Source organism: Bufo gargarizans, chromosome 1 (assembly GCF_014858855.1).
Source record: "Bufo gargarizans isolate SCDJY-AF-19 chromosome 1, ASM1485885v1, whole genome shotgun sequence".
NCBI classification, from domain to species: Eukaryota; Metazoa; Chordata; class Amphibia; order Anura; family Bufonidae; genus Bufo; species Bufo gargarizans.
In genome coordinates this window covers 185,029,684-185,050,605 of record NC_058080.1, presented here as the reverse complement: position 1 = coordinate 185,050,605, position 20,922 = coordinate 185,029,684, and the positions used below count along the sequence as shown (strand labels likewise).

The following is a 20,922-nucleotide window of genomic DNA, read 5'->3' as shown; positions in this document are numbered from 1 at the left end:
ACTCTCTCCCGTAAACCCCTCACATTCAATGAGAGAATCCTAACCATCTAGCAGAGGCGGAGAAGAAAAAAACAAACAAAAAAATAAAAACACGTCCCCCTCTCCCGCCTCCCTAAATAGCCCCCCCTTCGGCTAAACAGCAGTCGGGGCGACTCCATATCTCAGCATATTGACTCCTTTCCCCTCCACCTCCCCCAACCTCAAAGGCCCTCCCCGTCCGCCCACTCGCCAACCTCTTCCGGCGCCTGAAAAAAAACAGTCCTACCTTTATATTCTACACTTAATTTTGCCGGGAAAAGTAAGATATATTTTAATCCTGCTTCCCTCAGTCTCTTTTTAACGGCAATATATTCTTTCCTATGAGCATTAGTATAAGCAGAATAATCTGGAAACAATCATATATCTTTTTACCCTCTATCTGATATTTTTCAGAGTTCCTGGCGTCAGATAGTATTGCATCACGGTCCTTAGCAAGTAGACATTTAACCAGTATCTGTCTGGGATATTCCCCGGGAATCCTCTTTTTCATAGGGACCCTGTGTGCTCTTTCAACAACGAAAAAAGGGGAGAGGGTATCCACCTTACAATTCTCCCTTATCCATCTCTCCATATATTCAATACAATTATCTCCCTCTACACGCTCTGGGATCCCTACGCATCTTATGTTGGATCTTCTTGATCTATCTTCTTGACTTATTAGTTTTTGCTCCATCTCGGTATTCATTTCTTGTAAAAACACTACCTCCTTCTCTAAGTTCTGTACCGAGTGTTCTAAACCAGGGACCCTTTTTTCCATCTCATGTAGACGTTTCCAAATTTTCTCCATCTCATCCCTTATTATACTGACATCCGTCTGCACTGCCCCAATCTGGGTTGCTATATTCCCCATTACATTCTCCATCCTCGAGACAGTGCAGAGTATGTCCTTCATCATCCTTGCATCAGCCTCTGTAAATATCGCTGAGACCCCCCCCCATTCTCATGGGTCAGAACATGGGGCCCAGGCTCTATAGTATTTTCTTTTTGTGGGCTTCTAAAACCTGGTGAATTCAGAGCTAAAAATTTATTTAAACCCTGTTGTTTGGGCCCGCTCTCTGAGCCTGTTATTGATCTCCTGCCGCTACCACCCGTAGGAGCAGACTGTTTCTTGGGTGGCATTTTAATCTCCCTTTCTCTCACCTTTTTTTTTCCCCCTCTTTTACCCATGCCACCACCGCTACCAAATTACCAAAATATGAGAAAGCAAACAAACCATAAAATATAAACAATTCGTTAATATCACAGAAAATAAACAAGTATCACAAATGGAGGGGAAGGAGAGGAAAAAAAATATATAAAGTCCTGCGAGTAGCTTGTAGATAGTCTCTTATTATTCGGCACAGATCCTTGATCTGGTCAATGAAGAAGATATTGTCCGTCCACTTTTTACAAAAATAGCACTGAGTCGTCCCAAACAGATATTCGACGATTCAGATGTCGTCTGTTTTTTTGTTTTGTTTTTTGTCAATAAATACGATGATGAAGCCGCCTAGGACTAGTATAGTCTGTGGTTAGTCCGGAGGGGTTTAAAGGTGTTAAAGATGTTAGAGGTGTTAAAGAGGAGGTTAGTCCTGTAGAAGAACTTCTTCAGAGGGTTAGGGTCAGAGTCCAAATAGGGATAGCATTGGGAGTATAAGTACGGCTGTTATACTGTATTCAACATTCGACTAAATATCTTCATTCGTCCATTTTTTTTTTATTTTATTTTTTTGTCTTCACTTCCCTCTTCCCTCACTTATTACTTTCTGTCTTCCAACAATACTGAGGACACTTAACCCCTCAGTTTTACATAACGACCTCCGATCTCCACTCTCCACATCCAGCTTCCAACCCCTGTATATTCACTCCTTAGAAGGCATCAGTGCAGACCTGAACCGGCTCACACCGGGGGAGAAGATACAAACGGCCCCACAAGTCTTAAGGGAGCTCTGCAATCTCCATCTTACACCCCCCAGCCACTCCAGCTCCGTTAGCTCGCCGCCTCCTCTGATATAGATTTTCACTGCTCCTCAGCACCATGCGCCTCGGCGACTCACCACCCAGACAGCAGCGTCTCCGTCAGATATCTCCCATCAGCAACAGACAGGGGTTAGAGCCCGAGCGTCGGCATCTCGGGCGACATCCCGGACCGGCACAACAAACAAGCTATCCGGGATCAGCGAGGCACAACGAACCGGGCGTGCAGGGAGGTGGGGGCGGAGCCTAGCGTCACACGTCAGATGCTCCCATGCTCCCAGTCTCATTTCAAGGCGATTCAATTTGAAAAAATAAAAATAAAATAACTGTACTGGAGCGGCAATGGGGGGTCTGTGGATGGCACTGTTAAGGGGTGGGGAGGGGTCTGTGGATGGCACTGTTAAGGGGTGGGGAGGGGTCTGTGGATGGCACTGTTAAGGGGTGGGGGGGTCTGGATGGCACTGTTAAGGGGTGGGGGGGTCTGTGGATGGCACTGTTAAGGGGTGGGGGGGTCTGTGGATGGCACTGTTATAGGATGGGGGATCTGTGGATGCCATCCACAGATCCCCCCATAACAGTGCCATCTCCAGATCCCCCATTAACAGTGCCATCCCCATCTGGGGGGTTTCTTTGCTGGGCTGGACTTTTTATAGCCCCCCAAATTTTACTTGCATCCCTGTTCTCTAAAGGGGTGGTTTTAGGGGGTTGTCCTAGGGGTGGGTAGGGGTGTGGCCAGGGGAGGGGGGGTGAGTTCCACCACCTTTTCTCTGAGGGGAAAAAAAGCCCTGGATGTTACAGCTCCTCTACTTCCTCCCTGTATAGTGAGCCCTACACAGGTCATAGAGATCATGCCTAGAAAACTCCCATAGAAGTCAATGAGCTCCAGAAAGACTATTGTGTATATGGCCCATTATGGCTGCTGTACAGCATATAACAGCTCAAGTAAGATGGCACACATAAAAATTTCAAGGGGTTAATTCAGCTCGCCGTTACTAAGGCGAGATGAGACACAGTCCCGACCACCTCCTGGTGCATGAGAGCTACGGAAACAGTGTAGCACAGGAAGCTATGTTGTTTCCTTTGCCAGAGCACTCTGCTGCTTCCCAACCAGGAGGTGGTCGGGACTGTGTCTCATCTCACCTTAGTAACAGCTGAGATCAACCCCTTTCATTTTATCTCACATCGAAATAAAGGTGGGATAAAATTCTGAGAGTCTGTTAGCAAGAGGTGGTAGAAACTACATAATCAAGTCGGCCCATTGGAGGTATTAGTCATCCAGCGGGACCTGCTGTGTTTTCAAGCGGTTTCATGGGGGACAGAAGAATATATTTATTAGAAATAAGGCACATGATAGTACACACATTTGATATCCCTATTACTGCCCAACAAACCGATGTGTGAAAGGCTCCTGCTTCTTTAGATCTTCTGCCTTACTGTTTCAGAAACTTGCAGACTGATGGTTATGAGGCTGTGCGTGTGCTTGTGTTAGTCTTCCTTCATCCAGGGTGTAGCCTAGCTGATGCCATTAGACTTGGCATTCTGTATAATAATTCATGTCTTCATTTTCTCCTAGGCAAGCCGTATTGATTGCACTCATGGTGAAAGTTGGAATCATTTCTCATAATGATACGTGGGGATGGAAAAACGTCAAAGATGTTGCTACAGGCCTTCAGGTAAAGTAATACCTTAGAAGTACATCCGTATGAGTACACATAAGCATGAAAGGTATTTTACAGATTTTTAGTCAATGTGTTTCTAGTTCCTACTTGTGTGTCTTTATTTCTACTAATGTTCTAGTTTTCTGTGATGTGACACTTTTACCCCGATTAACAAGATTGGTTTTGTCAGAACCGTTTGAACCAAACATTGATAAGACCCAGAATGACGGAGGGATGTTTTGCATGTAAAATTAGTTAGATTAAATGGGTTTTCCGATTTTGCATCAACATCCTTTAAAATATTAATTTAGAAAGGTAGCTGTAATTTTACCTATCTTCGGTTGTGGTCTTATGACCATGTCCCTGCAGCTTTCTTATTTCTTGTGATATTAAAGGGGTTGAATACTTTTATAATTGCATGTAATACAAAATTTAGCATAGCCACTGAGTTATTCAATAAAATGTATTTGTATAGCGCCACCTGCTGTTGTGTGTGTGTGTGTGTTTTTTTTTTTTTTTTTTTTTTTTTTTTTTTTTCCCCTCCCCCTTATTGCTATGTCCTGCTCACTGAGAAGGCCACACATGCTCAGTTTCATCCTTCAACTGCCTCCTGAGTTGTGATGGGGAGATCATGGACACTCCATTAGCTGCAGGCTTGATTTAAATCTAGCAGAGCAATTAATGGGAAAATCTCTGGATCCATGTGAGTTACAGGGCTGGTTCTAGTTTTGTTAGAAAGAGATTGTCATGTACTGTATGTTGTCTGATCTTCTATTATTTGATATATATAATTTTTTATTATTCATGGGATGTGTCAAAGCAACAATAGGGGCAGTGATAGGGGAGTGCCTATGTAACTAGCTGGGTGGGAGGGGTTATAAACTAGCTGGGTGTTGTTAGGGGCTGTGATAGGGGAGTGTCTATGTAACTAGCTGGGGGAGGAGCTATAAACTAGCTGGGTGTTAGGGGCGGTGCTGGAGCTGTGACAGGGAAAGGAGAAGTGCATCATGGGTTTGGTTGGACACAGCAACAGGAAGTGCTTCATACAGGGTGGAAACCAAAATGATTATTTACATGGTGAAAAAGAGTAAAAATTGGAAAAAACCCATAGGAAAGATGTACACAAGGTAAGCAACTATATTAGAGTATCTGTTCAGGGGGGGTGATGCTCACCTGATCTCTGCCGTTAAAATCCGGTCTCTTGGGCTCCCAGGCAGGCAGTTCCATGCCACGTGCGCCCAGGACAACATCTGTCGACGGGGGCACACCTAACCACTGCAGCCAATCATAGGCTGAAACAATGACCTGCTCCCCTTGTGTTACGTGTGACCAGATTCAGCAGCGGGGGATCAGGTGAGCATGACCCCCTCCTTGGGTCGGGCAGGTGTGTAATGAAAACTAGGGACATGCCCCCAAGGTTGCCTGACTGCGCGCATTCAGCATACATTGTGATTTGTAACTGGGCAAGGATCACGTTCACGATGTACAGCACATGGTCTCGGAAATGTCCACAACCTAATTAGACCTGGGAGGGCAGCGCTGGCACAGTAAGTAAATTATAATCCTCATCTGTGCAACAGTTGTAATTCCCATCGGGGGGCAGGGTGAAATTAAAATACATTTTGGATAACCCCTTTAAAAATAAATCACAAAACATAAACTTAAAAATATGTTTAAAGGGGTTGACCACCATAAGCAAAAATAAATAAAAAATTGTCCCAGATAATAACTGAAAGCCAAGAGATATTAGTATAATGAGAGATATACTGTGTATGTATAATTTTTCTAATGTGTTCAGCATAGTATGCTCCCATAGATGACAGTCTGTGTGGGTGGAGCAGCAGCAAAGTGAAAGTAAAAATCCCAGCATGCATCACAGCAAGCATCTTCAGAGGAGTGGTCACATGACACCCCTGGCCAACTGTGATACCATAGTTACAACAGCACAGACAAGTCAGCATAAGGGAGCATTCACACGACCGTGTTGGTTTTGCGGTCCGCAAATCACGGATCCGTATGTCTTCAGTTATCTTTCCGTTTCCGTTCCGTAAGTCCATATAATACGGATGTGGTGCTTCCGTGTGTCATCTGTTTTTCACTGTCCGCAAAAAACTGAAATGGGGTTTCCTAGAATGTTTTCAGTCCAGGGGTCTGCAAAAAACGGATGACATACAGATGCATTTCCGTGTGCTATCTGTTTTTTACGGACCCAATGACTTTCTATGGGGCCACGGACCGCAATTTGCGGCCAAGTATAGGACATGTTCTAAAATAAAAGGAACGGACACACGGAATGGACAGCACACGGATGACGATGAAAGGCATTCCGCAATTTTTGCGGACACATAGAAATGAATGGGTCCGTGCATTGCCCGCAAAAATTGCGGAACGGACGCGGAAGAAAAACACGGTCGTGTGAATGCTCCCTAATGATGAGAATCTCCCATTACCAGCAATGAATAAAGATTACCGTTTACAGAAAATAAAGTGATCAGTAAAGTACAAACATGTAAGTCTATCTATGAAATATCTATCTGCCTATCAATCATCTATCTCTTATATATCTATATATCTCCTATTTCTCATATAATTTATATATATATATATATATATATATATATATATATATATATATATATATATATATATATATACAGACGTGGACAAAATTGTTGGTACCCTTTGGTCAATGAAAGAAAAAGTCACAATGGTCACAGAAATAACTTTAATCTGACAAAAGTAATAATAAATTAAAATTCTATAAATGTTAACCAATGAAAGTCAGACATTGTTTTTCAACCATGCTTCAACAGAATTATGTAAAAAAATAAACTCATGAAACAGGCATGGACAAAAATGATGGTACCCCTAGAAAACACAGAACATAATGTGACCAAAGGGACATGTTAATTCAAGGTGTGTCCACTAATTAGCATCACAGGTGTCTACAACCTTGTAATCAGCCATTGGGCCTATATATATGGCTCCAGGTAATCACTGTGTTGTTTGGTGATATGGTGTGTACCACACTCGACATGGACCAGAGGAAGCAAAGGAAAGAGCTGTCTCAAGAGATCAGAAAGAAAATTATAGACAAGCATGTTAAAGGTAAAGGCTATAAGACCATCTCCAAGCAACTAGATGTTCCTGTGAGTACAGTTGCACATATTATTCATAAGTTTAAGATCCATGGGACTGTAGCCAACCTCCCTGGACGTGGCCGCAGGAGGAAAATTGATGACAAATCTAAGAGACGGATAATCCGAATGGTAACAAAAGAGCCTAGAAAGACTTCTAAAGAGATTCAAGGTGAACTTCATGCTCAAGGAACATCAGTGTCAGATCGCACCATCCGTCGTTGTTTGAGCCAAAGTGGACTACATGGGAGACGACCAAGGAGGACACCATTGTTGAAAACGAATCATAAAAAAGCAAGACTGGAATATGCCAAACTACATGTTGACAAGCCACAAAGCTTCTGGGAGAATGTCCTGTGGACAGATGAGACAAAAATCGAAGTTTTTGCCAAGGCACATCAGCTGTATGTTCACAGACGAAAAAATGAAGCATATCAAGAAAAGAACACTGTCCCTACTGTGAAACATGGAGGAGGCTCTGTTATGTTCTGGGGCTGCTTTGCTGCGTCTGGCACAGGGTGTCTTGAATCTGTGCAGGGTACAATGAAATCTCAAGACTATCAAGGAATTCTAGAGAGAAATGTACTAGCCAGTGTCAGAAAGCTTGGTCTCAGTCGCAGGTCATGGGTCTTGCAACAGGACAATGACCCAAAACACACCGCTAAAAACACCCAAGAATGGCTAAGAGGAAAAAATTGGACTATTCTAAAGTGGCCTTCTATGAGCCCTGACCTCAATCCTATTGAGCATCTTTGGAAGGAGCTGAAACATGCAGTCTGGAAAAGGCACCCTTCAAACCGGACACAACTGGAGCAGTTTGCTCATGAGGAGTGGGCCAAAATACCTGCTGAGAGGTGCAGATGTCTCATTGACAGTTACAGGAAGCGTTTGATTGCAGTGATTGCCTCAAAAGGTTGCGCAACAAAATATTAAGTTAGGGGTACCATCATTTTTGTCCATGCCTGTTTCATGAGTTTATTTTTTTACATAATTCTGTTGAAGCATGGTTGAAAAACAATGTCTGACTTTCATTGGTTAACATTTATAGAATTTTAATTTATTATTACTTTTGTCAGATTAAAGTTATTTCTGTGACCATTGTGACTTTTTCTTTCATTGACCAAAGGGTACCAACAATTTTGTCCACGTCTGTATATACATATAATGTTTCATCTGTCTGTCTTTCTATTTATCTATATATAATCTATTTAATATCTCTCTCATATCTATCTATCTCTCTCATATCTATCTATCTCTCTCCTATCTATGTCATATATATCGATCTATCTATCTCCTATCTACGTCATATATATCGATCTATCTCCTATCAAATCAAATCAGCTTTATTGGCAGGACTAAATACATTTTAGCATTGCCAAAGCAAGTGGGAAATAATTGGGTAGGGTTGAGGGTGGGGATACGTCCAGGGTGGGGGTATAGGAGTCCATGGTATATCGGGCTCCTCTCAGTCTATGCAGGCAGTAATATATTGTGCTGCTATGGCCGTTGTGTTCTCCTCTTCCCCCAGCAGTATGGAGAGTCTCTCTTCCTCCTCCATGGAGGTGAAGTCTGGGCAGAGATCAGACAGTCTCCTGAAGTGAGTCTCCCTCACTGCTGAGTATTTGGGGCACCGCAGCAGGAAATGAGCCTCATCCTCCACGGTCTCCTGGTCGCACTGCTGGCACAGTCTGCTCTCCCTGGGCATGTACCTCTGTCGATAACACCCGGATTCAATGAGCAGGCTGTGGGCGCTCAGTCTGTACCGGCTCAGGATCCTGTCGGTCTTTTGGATTGGGGAGTTTCTCCAGATATGGGGCCAGTTTGTACTCCCTCTGCAGGCTCTGGTATACTGTCAGCTTCTGGGATGTTCTTATGTCATTTATCCAGATGCTAATATACTCCTCTTTGTACTTGTGTATCGTCCTCTGGATTTCACCCTTTGTCAGGCTATATTGGTTGGTGGCTTGGGCAGGCTGGGTTTGGGTGACTTGTTGCAGGGTGCTTTGTTTTTCTGGGGCTTCTTGGTGTAGCAAGGCTTTGTGATGGTAGGAGCTGGGACTGCTGCTATGAAGATGGGATCTGAATGATAGCGCCCTCTTCTGTACAGCAAAGTAGAGTGGGAATCTGCCCAGTTCTGCTCGACAGGCGCTGTTTGAGGTGCCCCTGTGGACCTGGAGAAAGTGTTTGCAGAGTTCTAGTTGGAATAGTTCTGTTGGCCCAGAGTCCCACTTTACCCAGTCTGGGTATATGTCTGGGCCCCAGACTTCGCTGCCATACAGGAGGATTGGGGCGATGATGGTGTCAAGGATTTTAAGCCAGATGGTCACTGGTGCTTTAAGGTGATACAGACGCCTTCTGATGGCATAGAAGGTTTTGCTCGCCTTGTCTTTCAGTATTTCCATGGCTTTCTTAAAACTCCCTGATTGGCTGATTTCTAGGCCCAGGTAGGTGTAGCTGTCTGTTTCTGAAATTGGACAGTTGTTTAGCAGGAAGGGAGGATGCCCGGCTGCTTTTCGATTTCTTTTCTGGAACACCATGATGTTGGTTTTCTTTGGATTGATGGGCAGTGCCCACGTGTTACTGAACTTCTCCAGGATTTTCAGGTTATCATGGAGACCTTTCTCAGTTGGCGATAGTAGCAGAAGATCATCTGCATAAAGGAGAAATTTCACCTCAGTGTCATGGAGGGTGAGACCAGTTGCTGTGGAGGACTCCAGAGCCGCCGCCAGCTCATTGATGTAGATGTTAAACAGGGTTGGACTGAGGCTGCAGCCCTGTCTGACTCCTCGGCTCTGCTGGAAATAAGCCGTTCTTCTCCCATTTACCTTCACGCTGCATCTGTTCTCAGTGTAGGAGCTTCTGATGACATCATATGTTTTTCCTCCTATTCCGCTTTCAAGAAGTTTCAGGAATAGGCCCGGATCCCACACTGAGTCAAAGGCCTTCTTAAAGTCCACAAAGCAGGCATATATCTTTCCATGCTTTGTATTGTGGACATGGCTCTTGATGAGGCTCTGCAGGGTGTAGATGTGGTCCGTGGTGCGGTGGTTTGGTATGAAGCCTGCTTGGCTTCTGCTGAGGATATTGTGCTGGGTGAGGAAGCTGAGGATCCTCTTATTCAGGATACTGGTGAGGAGTTTTCCCAGGTTGCTGCTGACACATATTCCTCTATAGTTGGCTGGGTCATACCTGTCTCCACCCTTGTGTATGGGGGTGATGATGCCCTGGTTCTAGCTCTGGGGGAAGTAGCCGGCACTCAGCACAACATTGTAGAGTTTAACTAATGCGGTCTGGATACCTGGCGGGTTGTATTTGATCATTTCTGGAAGAATCCCATCTGGGCCGCTGGCTTTTTTACTCTTTATCATTGAGATCCTCTCTGTTTTCTCCTGCAGCGTGATCGGTGTGTCTAGAGGGTTTTGGAAATCTTTAGATTTTTTTTTCCTCCATATCCTTCAGCTTTTTCGTGATTTCTTTTTGTTCTGGGCTTTGATCCTCCCTCGAAATGGCTTATTACAGGTCCTTGAAGTACTGGAGCCAGATGTTGCCGTTTTGGATGTGGAGGTTGGTGTTCTTGCTGGTTTTGTCCATCTGCTTCCATAGTTCCCAGAAGCAGTTGTCATGGAGATCTTCTTGGAGTTGGAGGAGCTTGGTTGAGATGTTGCCTTGCTTTTTCTTTCTGAGGGTATTTTTGTATTGCCTTTGTATGTTGTTGTAGGCTTCCCTCAGACTGGGGTTGTTCGGATCTTGGTGTTTCCTATTTGAGGCCATTCTTAGGCGCCTTCCTTATATCTTTACACTCCCGGTCAAACCAGCTGTTGGGTTGTTGCTTTTTTGGCCTTCTGTTGCATGTTTTGAGGTCAGACATTTCCGCCATGGTGCAAAGTATATTATTAAAGTCCCTTACCGCGAGATTTACTCCTTCTGGATTCAGTTCATACACTTTCCTATGGAAGTTATGGAGCATCTCAGCAGATGTTTGTGCCGGTAGTTTACTTGTGGATTTTATGTATAGGAGCAGTTGGTTGTGGTCTGACAGGTGTGTCTGTGGGGTAACTATGAAGCTACTAACATTTTTGGGGTCCATATCTGTGATGGCATAGTCTACCACACTGTTGCCTACATGGGAGTTTAGGGTATATCTACCAAGAGAGTCTCCCTTGGTGCGGCCATTGAGAATATGTAGTCCGAGGCTTCGACATAAGTTCAGCAATGTTCTGCCACTTCGGTTTACTGTGCTGTCATAGCTGTTCCTCTTGGTCTGTACTGAGCTGTCACAGTCAGTGTCTGCTCCAAATATGTAGACATTTCCGTCAGTTGTCAGGTAGTCTCTCTCCCTCCCTGTTCTTGCATTGAGGTCTCCAAAGATCATAACATTGCCCAGCGCCTGAAAATGGACGGCTTCCCTCTGTAGGATCTCAAAGCTGTCGGGATTGAAGTATGGAGACTCTGGTGGAGCTATGTATGCTGCACAGAGGTAGACGTCAGCCGGAGAGGTGAGGATGGAGCGGGCTATCCTTACCCAGATGTGGCGGTCTCCTCTCTTTACTAGTCTGATCTGCTCACGGAGCTCCTCTTTATACCAGACTAATATTCCTCCTGAGTTCCGGCCCCGCTTGACATTTTTGTTTTTTAGAGCAGGGACAGAGATCTCCCTGTATCCGGTGGGCACCATGGATTTAGTCTCTGTTTTAGTCCACGTTTCTAGGAGAATCTGTATGTCAATGTTTTTTAGTCTTTGGGTAAAGTCTGGATCGTGTGTCTTACATCCGAAGGCTGAAGCGTTCAGGCCCTGAATGTTCCATCTGCTGACAATAAGAGATGTCATTTTTTGTCCGTATACCTATCCATCTCCTATGTATCCATCTCCTATGTATCCATCTATCTATCTATCTATCTAATATCCATCTCCTATTTATCTATCTAATATCCATCTCCTATTTATCTATCCATCTCCTATCTATCTATCTAATATCCATCTCCTATTTATCTATCTATCTATCTATCTATCTAATATCCATCTCCTATTTATCGATCTATCTATCTAATATCCATCTCCTATTTATCTATCTAATATCCATCTCCTATTTACCGTATTATTCGCCTTACAGGACACACCTAGGTTTTAGAGGGGGACAATAAGATATTATTATTATTATTTTTTTTCATGACAACTCAGATGAAACCCACAATCAGACCTCAGCTCAGACCCCAATGTGAATGACCCCCACTCTGACCTCAGATAAGAGCCCCATGCCTCTCATGGTAACTCCCCCCCCCCCCCCCCCCCCCCATGCCATGGTATGTCAGTGAGCAGCATTATACTCGCGCGCGCCGTAGCCGCCGGGCGCTCCTTCTTCTGTCTGTGCGGCGCATTGCTAATGCTTATAGCATTAGCAATGCGCCGCACAGACCTATGAGAAGGAGCGCCCGGCGGCCACGGCACACGTGAGTATAATGCTGCTCACTAACATATAATGGCAGCCAGGACTTCAGTAGCGTCCTGGCTGCCATGGTAACTGATCGGAGCCCCAGCATTACACTGCTGGGACTCCGATCGGAACTGACCACTGCCACCAATGATGGGGGGGGGGGGGACCCTGTGGCCACTGCCACCAATATTGGGGGGGGGGGACCCTGTGGCCACTGCGGCCACTGCCACCAATGATTAATATTGGGGAGGGAGGGCGCACTGCCACCAATGCAGAGACTGAAGAACGGTACCAGCACCACCCGACCTCTGAGAGGACGCTGTGATCCGCGCAATTAACCCCTCAGGTGCCACACAGCATCCTCTCAGAGGTCAGGTGCCGGGAATGCGAGTCACAGAATTCCTTATCCCACGCCGAACTGCTGAGAGCGCCGCCGCAAGCGGCCAGCAGGTATCGGCAGTGGTATCAGGGACATTTGCACAAGTACAAGTACTCGGCAAATGTCCAGTATCTGTCCCGATACCGATACTGGTATCTGTATCGGGACATCCCTACCGGTAATGTCAGCTCCAGGCACTGACCCTGAACACAGTAGAAGTGCCGGATGGGGGGGTTAGGGTTATGTGAGGCTGGGGTGCCAGTGGCAGACTGGGCATGCGCTGCAAGGATGAGGAAAAGCAGCGCATGCACATTTACTCTGCAGGCATGGACGAAGCTCCTCCATGTCGCGTGCAGCCATGTTAGGGGGCGTGTTATCAGATTGTAGAAAAAACAGGCAGATCTACTTAAAGACATATATTAGGAAAACTACTTTTTTCCTGCCTCCCACACAGTAGTAGAAAATACATGCAGAGTGGCCAACCCCTTTAACATAAACGTGATATAAAGGGGTTATGCCATGATTGATGTAAAAAAAAAAAAATATGAAAACCGGACATCATATAGTACATAACAATACCATTCTAACCAGTCCTGTACTGCAAATCTCCATATTCACAGCTCCAATGGCTCTGCTAGATTATCTTCAGCCTTATATTCAGCCTGCCAGCACAGAGGGCATTTCCTTTCTGCCGCAGCTCTCTTCATGTAACTACCACTGCTTTTAACAATACATTTGGTTGGTGGCAGTTGAAGACTTCAACTGAGCACGTTCGACCAGCTCAGTGAAATGGATAAAAAATAAATAAAATGTTTACATTAGGCGATTTGCCGCTAATCAAATGAGGATTTTTTTTGTGCTGCATGAAAGATGCGATCCCCCAATAAATGAAGGTTTGTTGGGTGATTGGTGGCAGCATTACATGAGTCGATTATCAGGAACAAGCACTCACATGAATGTTCGTTTATGATATTTGGTCTGATCCGGGGCCCTTAACCACTTCCCGACCGCCCATTGACTATAGACGTCCTTGGGTGGTCGGTTTATCTCTGAATGGATTTTCTGCAACGTCCATTCAGAGATGGTAGCTGCACGCTAATCGTGCAGTTGCTGAGCGGAGTGTCCCTGCCTTCTAGATCGCTGTATACACAGCTCTCAACGAGCTCTCAATCTGCTGCTTCCTGTCCCGGCCCAGTGGTCATGTGGCCACCTGGACCAGGGAAGTGCAGGAGCTGCCAGGTCTTCCATAGACCACGATCAGCCCTGCACTGAGGCTGTACAGCATAGTATTATGCTGTACAGCCTCTTTGGGGGGGTGTATTTTCCCTGTAACTGGGACTACTATGTCAGCCCCAGTTACAGGAGAAATCAATAAAATGAGCCCCCACGCAATACCATAGCCAGAAAAAAAAAAAAATGGCTCTATTAAAATTGCAACGCAAAAATGTAAATTATTTTCTAAAAAGGCTTTTATTGTGTAAAATGTAAAAAAAAAAAGACCTATTTGGTATCGCTGTATCCATAACAATTGGCTCTACAAAAATATCACATGATCTACCCCATCAAGTGAACGGTGTAAAAAAATTAAATTATTCCAGAAAATATATATTATTATTTTTTGTCGCCTCGCCTCACAAAAAACATAATATCAATCAATCAAAAAGGTTGTATGTACCCTCAAATGGTAGCAATAAAAGCGCCACATTGTCCCGCAAAAAACAAGCCCTCACACAAGACCATAGCCAAAAAAATTAAAGAAATATGGCTCTAAGTAAATGGCAACCAAAAAACATTATTTTTTTTTTTTTTTCTAAAAATGTTTTTATTGTGTAAAAAAAAATTTGTCATGGTTGGTATCGTTGCATCCGTAATGACTGGATCTATAAAAATATCACATGATCTACCCCATCAAGTGAACGGTGTAAAATTGAATAATGACACCATACAGCTTTTTTTGTGACTTCACCTCCCAAAAATGAGATAAAAAGCAACCAGAAAGCCAAATTTACCCCAAAATGGTGCCAATAAAAACTATAGCTTGTCTCGCACAAAATAGGCCCTCACGCAGCCCATTCAACAAAAAATAAAAAGAAGTTATTGCTCTTAAAAACCATGACAGAAAATTCCATGTTAGAAAATCCAGATGCTGCTCCTTCCCTTCTGTGCCCTGGTGTATCCCCAAATAACAGTTTACGACCACTGTCTTACTGTATTCAGGAGAAAGTGGGTAGCAAATTGTGGGGGATATTCTTTTGTAAAAAAATAACGTTTGGGCCTAAAGCATTATTTTCTTGTAAAAAAAAAAAAAAAAAAATTTTTTTATTTTCACACCCAAGTATTAAAAATTCTATGAAACAGCTGTTGAGTGAAGTGCTCGCTACACCCCTTAAAAATTCCTTGGGTGGTGTAGTTTACAAAATGTGGTCACTTTTTGGGGGTTTTCACTGTGGTGTTGCCTCAGGGCCTATTCAAATGCAACATGGTGCCCAAAAACCATTCCAGCAAAATCTGCCCTCCAAAAACCATATGGCGCTCCTTGCCTTCTGTGCCCTGTTGTGTGCCCAAACAGCAGTATACGACCACATATGGAGTGTTTCTGCAAACTGCAGAATCAAGGTAATAAATATTGAGGTTTGTTTTATTGTTAACCCTTGATGTGTTCCAGGAAAAAAATTATTAAAATGGAAAATCTAAATTGACATTTTGAAATTTCACCTCTATTTTGCTTTAATTCATGTGGAATACCTAAAGGGTTAACAATATTTCTAAAAACAGTTTTGAATAGTTTGAGGGTTGTCATTTTTAAAATGGGGTCATTTATGGGTCGGTTCTATTACCGTATTTTTCGCCCTATAAGACGCACCGGCCCATAAGACGCACCTAGGTTTTTGGGGAGGAAAATAAGAAAAAAAATATTTTTAACCAAAAGGTGTGCTGTGTGTTTGGTGGGTTTGGAACGAATGGTGGTCTCTGGATGGCACTATTACTGGGGATCTGTGGATGACTGACACTGTTATGTGGGGGATCTGTGGATGACTAACACTGTTATGTGGGGGATCTGTGGATGACGAACACTGTTATGTGGGGGATCTGTGGATGACGAACACTGTTATGGGGGATCTGTGGATGCCGGACACTGTTATGGGGGGGATCTGTGGATGACGGACACTGTTATGGGGGGGATCTGTGGATGACGGACACTGTTATGGGGGGGATCTGTGGATGACGGACACTGTTATGGGGGGGATCTGTGGATGACGGACACTGTTATGGGGGGGATCTGTGGCTGACTGACACTGTTATGGGGGCGATCTGTGGATGGCACAGTTATGGGCTGGGGGGGGGGTCTGTGGATGTCACAGTTATGGGCTGGGGGGGTCTGTGGATGGCCCAGTTATGGGCTGGGGGGGGAGGGGGTCTGTGGATGGCACTTTAATGGGCTGGGGGGGGGTCTGTGGATGGCACTGTTATGGGCTGGGGGGGTCTGTGGATGGCACTGTTATGGGCTGGGGGGTCTGTGGATGGCACTGTTATGGGCTGGGGGGGATCTGTGGGTGGCACTGTTATATATGTGCCATCCACAGACCCCCCCAGCCCATAACAGTGCCATCCACAGACCCCCCCAGCCCATAACAGTGCCATCCACAGACACCCCCCCCCCCCCAGCCCATAACTGTGCCATCCACAGATCTGCAAGCATTCGCCCCATAAGACGCAGGGGCATTTCTCCCCCATTTTGGGGGAAGAAAAAGTGCGTCTTATGGGGCGAAAAATACGGTATGTAAGCCCCACAAAGTGACTTCAGAACTGAACTGGTCCTTAAAAAGTGGGTTTTGGAAATTTTCATAAAAATTTTAAGAATTTCTTCCAAAATTCTAAGCCTTCTAACGTCCTAAAAAAATAAAATCACATTTACAAAATGATGACAACATAAAGTAGACATATGGGGAATGTTAAGTAATACATATTTTATGAGGTATCACTTTCTGTTTTAAAAGCAAAGAAATGTAAATTTAGAAAATTTCAAATTGTTCTAAATGTTTGGTAAAGTTGGGATTTTTTTCATAAAAAAAGGTGAAATATATTTGCTCAAATTTATGACTATCATGAAGTACAATGTGTCGCAAGAAAACAATCTCAGAATGGCTTGGATAAGTAAAAGCGTTCCAAAGTTATTACCACATAAAGTGACATGTCAGATTTGCAAAATTAGGGCTGGTCAGGAAGGGGGTAAATGGCCCGGTCTGGAAGTGGTTAAAGAAAAAAAAATCCCACAATACAAATGGCCTTAAAAATAAAGAAATGAACAAAACTAGCTGTATCCATCAAATAAGTCCAGTATAGCAGTGATATTTCAGGACCGTGGAGTCTCATTGATGTTTGGCAGATCTAACATCTTGTTTCCAAAATATTTTCCCCTTAAATCAGGATTTTGTGATTTGTGTTGAAATGTTCCTGGCAGCCATCGCTCACCACTTCAGCTTTTCCTACAAGCCGTATGTGCAAGAAGCTGAGGAAGGCTCGTGTTTTGATTCCTTTCTTGCTATGTGGGATGTATCGGATATCCGAGCAGATATATCAGAGCAAGTACGCAATGTTGGTAAGTAATGATGGCATATGTAGCAATTTGGATTTGGCTATCCTATGTGCTCTGCATGATCCCGATCCTTCCTTCCATCTTTTTGATATTTTAAAAAAATAATGTAGAAACATAGAATGTGTCGGCAGATAAGAACCATTTGGCCCATCTAGTCTGCCCAATATATCTGAATCCTATGAATAGTCCCTGGCCCTATCTTATATGAAGGATAGCCTTATGCCTATCCCATGCATGCTTAAACTCCTTCACTGTATTTGCCGCTACCACTTCTGCAGGAAGGCTATTCCATGCATCCATGCATACAATGTAAATACAAAACACGGTAAGGAGGCTGTTACGTAAAGAAATGGGGTCATGAGACCAGCAAGCAATTAATATCTTTTGACTACTGATATGCACATTACAGTACATATGTCTCATAAACTGTATATTGTTACCCTTTTCTTTATGGATATGTTACTTGACCAATGATTTATCATATTTGACTGAGTAGGTGGAAATTATATGATTGATAAAAAAAATATTGCTGAATGTTTGTGATTGTCTTTCACACTAGCATTATTCTTTTCTGGTATTGAAATCCGGTAAAGGGTCTCAATACCAGAAAAAGCTCATCAGTTTTGTCCTAATGCATTCTGAATGGAAAGCAATCCGTTCAGTATGCATCAGGATGTCTTCCATTCTGTCCCTTGTACGGTATTTGACCGGACAAAATCCCGGAACAATACCGCACTTGCCGAATCCGGCATTAATTTCTATAGCGATGTATTAATGATCCGGTTTTCTGATCTGCGCATGCGCCGGGCTTTTGATCTTTGAAGAAAATGTAAATACCGGATCCATTATTCCGGATGAGATAGATCTGGTATCTATCACCAGATCTAACGGATCCGAGGAAAAAAGCTATTCGTTTGTACACGGCTTGCCGGATCCGGATTCTAACAACGCTAAGTGAAAGTACCCTTAAACAGGTTTTCAAATAAAAATAAAAAAAGGGGGTCACAATGGATTAAAATTTTTAAAAAAAGTAAACATTACTCACCCAATGCTGGTCCTGTCCTTGCTACTCTGTAGTTTCTGGTCCTGACTTGACTCACCGGAAATAGCAGGAACTGACTGCTTAGTGATTGGCTGAGTGGGCATTTCCAGCCACTTCCTGCTGGTCAAGCCAATACCAGGAACTAGAGAGCAGTACCGGAACAGCAGCAAGGGGAGACCAGCCAGGCGAATAATGCTTATTTTTATTTATTTTTTTGTTCTGGCCCTTTACAGAAATTCCTGCAGGAGCATCCATTTGATACTGTATTTCTCTGGCCCTGTGGTTATTTCTGTTCATGTATAGGCGTCTAATTTTTAGAAACATTTTTTATGGGTAATAAGGCATTGATTTTGGCTATTTGTGTTACTGCTGGCTTGTTTTTGGGACCACCATAGCTTAACAAAGTATGTTAACCAGTGAGTACTGCTCAGTTTAGTGCTAATATGGTGAAAACCGTGTTTGCTTTCCCTTGTTTACAGGAAGAACAGTCTTGGGTAGACCCAGAAAGATGTTTTTTCCTGATGACCTGGAGCAGAATGAGCACACCAGCCTGCTGTCGTCCTCAACTCAGGATCCAGTATCTGCAGCATCATCTGTGCCACCTTCTCCTTCTGGACACTACCAAGGGTTTGGTCAGACAATAACCCCTCAAACTACACCCACATCTGCCACAATTCCAGAAGAACTCTACAGCACAGAATCTCCTGAGGAAGATGTCCATGTGCCAGTGGTGGAGCCCGATGAAGTGGAGGTGTCACATGAGAGCAGCAAACGCTCACTCTCCTAAATCATAGGGAATTGTGCCAAATGTTCTCATGACTTGAAGCCTTCATCTGGGGAAAATGTGCCCAAGCGGACATCTGCTGCTGTAACAAATTAAGATCTAGATAACGTCTAGTTTGGGCACTAATGGGTAAATGTATTTTAAAGATCAATCTGTGTTTTTAAACTGGCTAATGGACCGTGATGTGAATACATAATATCTTGAACAGATGTTTTGGACTCTACCTTAGGTCTCTTGCACACGACTGTATGGCTTTTTCAGTATCGAATAACGGATCTGCAAAAAATACTGATGACGTCCGTGTGCATTCCATTTTTTGCGGAATGGAACAACTGTTCCCTGATAGAGCGGTACAATCCTTGTTCGTTATGCGGACAATAATAGGACATGTTCTCTCTTTGAACAGAACTGAAATATGGAAACGGAAGGCATACAGAGTTTTTTTTGAGGATCCATTGAAATGAATGGTTCCATATACGGAATGCAAAAAACGGAACATAAAAGGAAAAAGAAAAAAATGTTCGTGTGCAAGAGGCCTTAAACCGGTAAAGGTGTTTTTCAACTTAACCACCTCATGCGTAACTTTTTGACACTTGTACCAAATACTCTGCATTATACCCCGTATACTGTTAATAATATTTTGCTGTAGTTATATAAGTTCTGTTACAGTTCCTCTTATGTTCTATATTTTACTGTGCATATCTGAGTTAAAGGGGGAAGAACACTGATGACTTCAGGATAGGGGAATGGAAAAAAAAACAGCACTGCTACATGAGCAAAGTTCATCCTATTCTGGAGTGTCGACCTGGACTCTAGGTGGTGCTCAGCCAATGTAGTCCATTAAGCACATATCCAAAAGAAAAAAAGAGGCGACGCTCGGCAATTGTTAAAACTTGCCGCTTTATTGCTTCTTCCAATGCAAACAGGTTAGGATGTGAGGGTAGATCAGGCAATGGCCGTTTGGCTCTCTGCGCTCCATCAAGCAGGCTTGACATGGCCTCTGTGCAGCTCAGTCCCATTCAAGTGAAAAGACCCGGGCTGCCATACAGCTGCAGTGCTCACTGGATTGCCACGGCCTCTTTAAACAGGTGATCATTGGTGGTGCCAGGTGTCAGACCCCCACCAATCATATATTGATGGCCTATCCTGGGTATAGGTCATGGAAATTCTACTCCTGGAAAAACCCTTCTAGATGCTCCAGCATATGCACATATACTATAATATATAGTGTAGGCAGCAGCTGAGATGGGAGAGGCTTCCTTATTAGGCAGTTTCTCATTACAGGTAAGGCATAGTGGGACCTGATCAGCACTGCATTGCGATTGGCCAATTTGCCATTACTAAAACAGTGCCTTTCCACCCCCCAAGCTATCGACAGTAACGTGATACTATTTAAGTGGCCACTTCCCCTGACATAGTGGACAACTTTTTTATTTCAGAGGTACATTTAGTATCTGTAACTATACCCAAAGTTGTAGTTCTGTGTAATATGTAAGGAAAAATACCATTTGGACAGTAAGTAATGTAGCAAGTGTGCACAGGAATTAACTGGGTCTGTGACCGTAAAACGTAAGCTTAGCCTGCCTTAGGCTACGGTAGCCTTTTCAGACAAGCTGATTCGGCGGGGGAACAGCCTGCCGGATCTGTGCTACCGCTAGTCCACCGTGCTGCCAGAAGTCCGCTTCGGCCCGATGCACTATAATGGGGGCGGGCCAGAAGTCTGTCCGCAGCACGGCAAACATGCCCAGAGGCGGCCGGTGGACTTGTGGTAGCACGGAACAGCCTGATGGAAAAGGCTACCTACCGCAAGTGTGAAAGTAGCATTATTTATTGCCCTTAGCGATGCACTTCAGATGATCTTGTAACTTTGAGAGAAATATCCAACATGGTGATTCCAG

General features: G+C 43.9%; 1 protein-coding gene across 1 annotated transcript in view; it reads left to right on the top strand.

The window, feature by feature from the left end:
* Positions 1-19,499, top strand: part of TMEM184C (transmembrane protein 184C) — a 42,291-nt gene extending 22,792 nt beyond the window's left edge. The window contains exons 8-10 of the mRNA XM_044300409.1: positions 3,569-3,668; positions 17,030-17,201; positions 18,720-19,499. Of these exons, the coding sequence (XP_044156344.1) occupies positions 3,569-3,668; positions 17,030-17,201; positions 18,720-19,027 (580 nt within the window). The 3' untranslated portion in view covers positions 19,028-19,499. The remainder of the gene's footprint in view (positions 1-3,568; positions 3,669-17,029; positions 17,202-18,719) is intronic.
* The last annotated feature ends 1,423 nt before the right edge of the window (positions 19,500-20,922 follow it).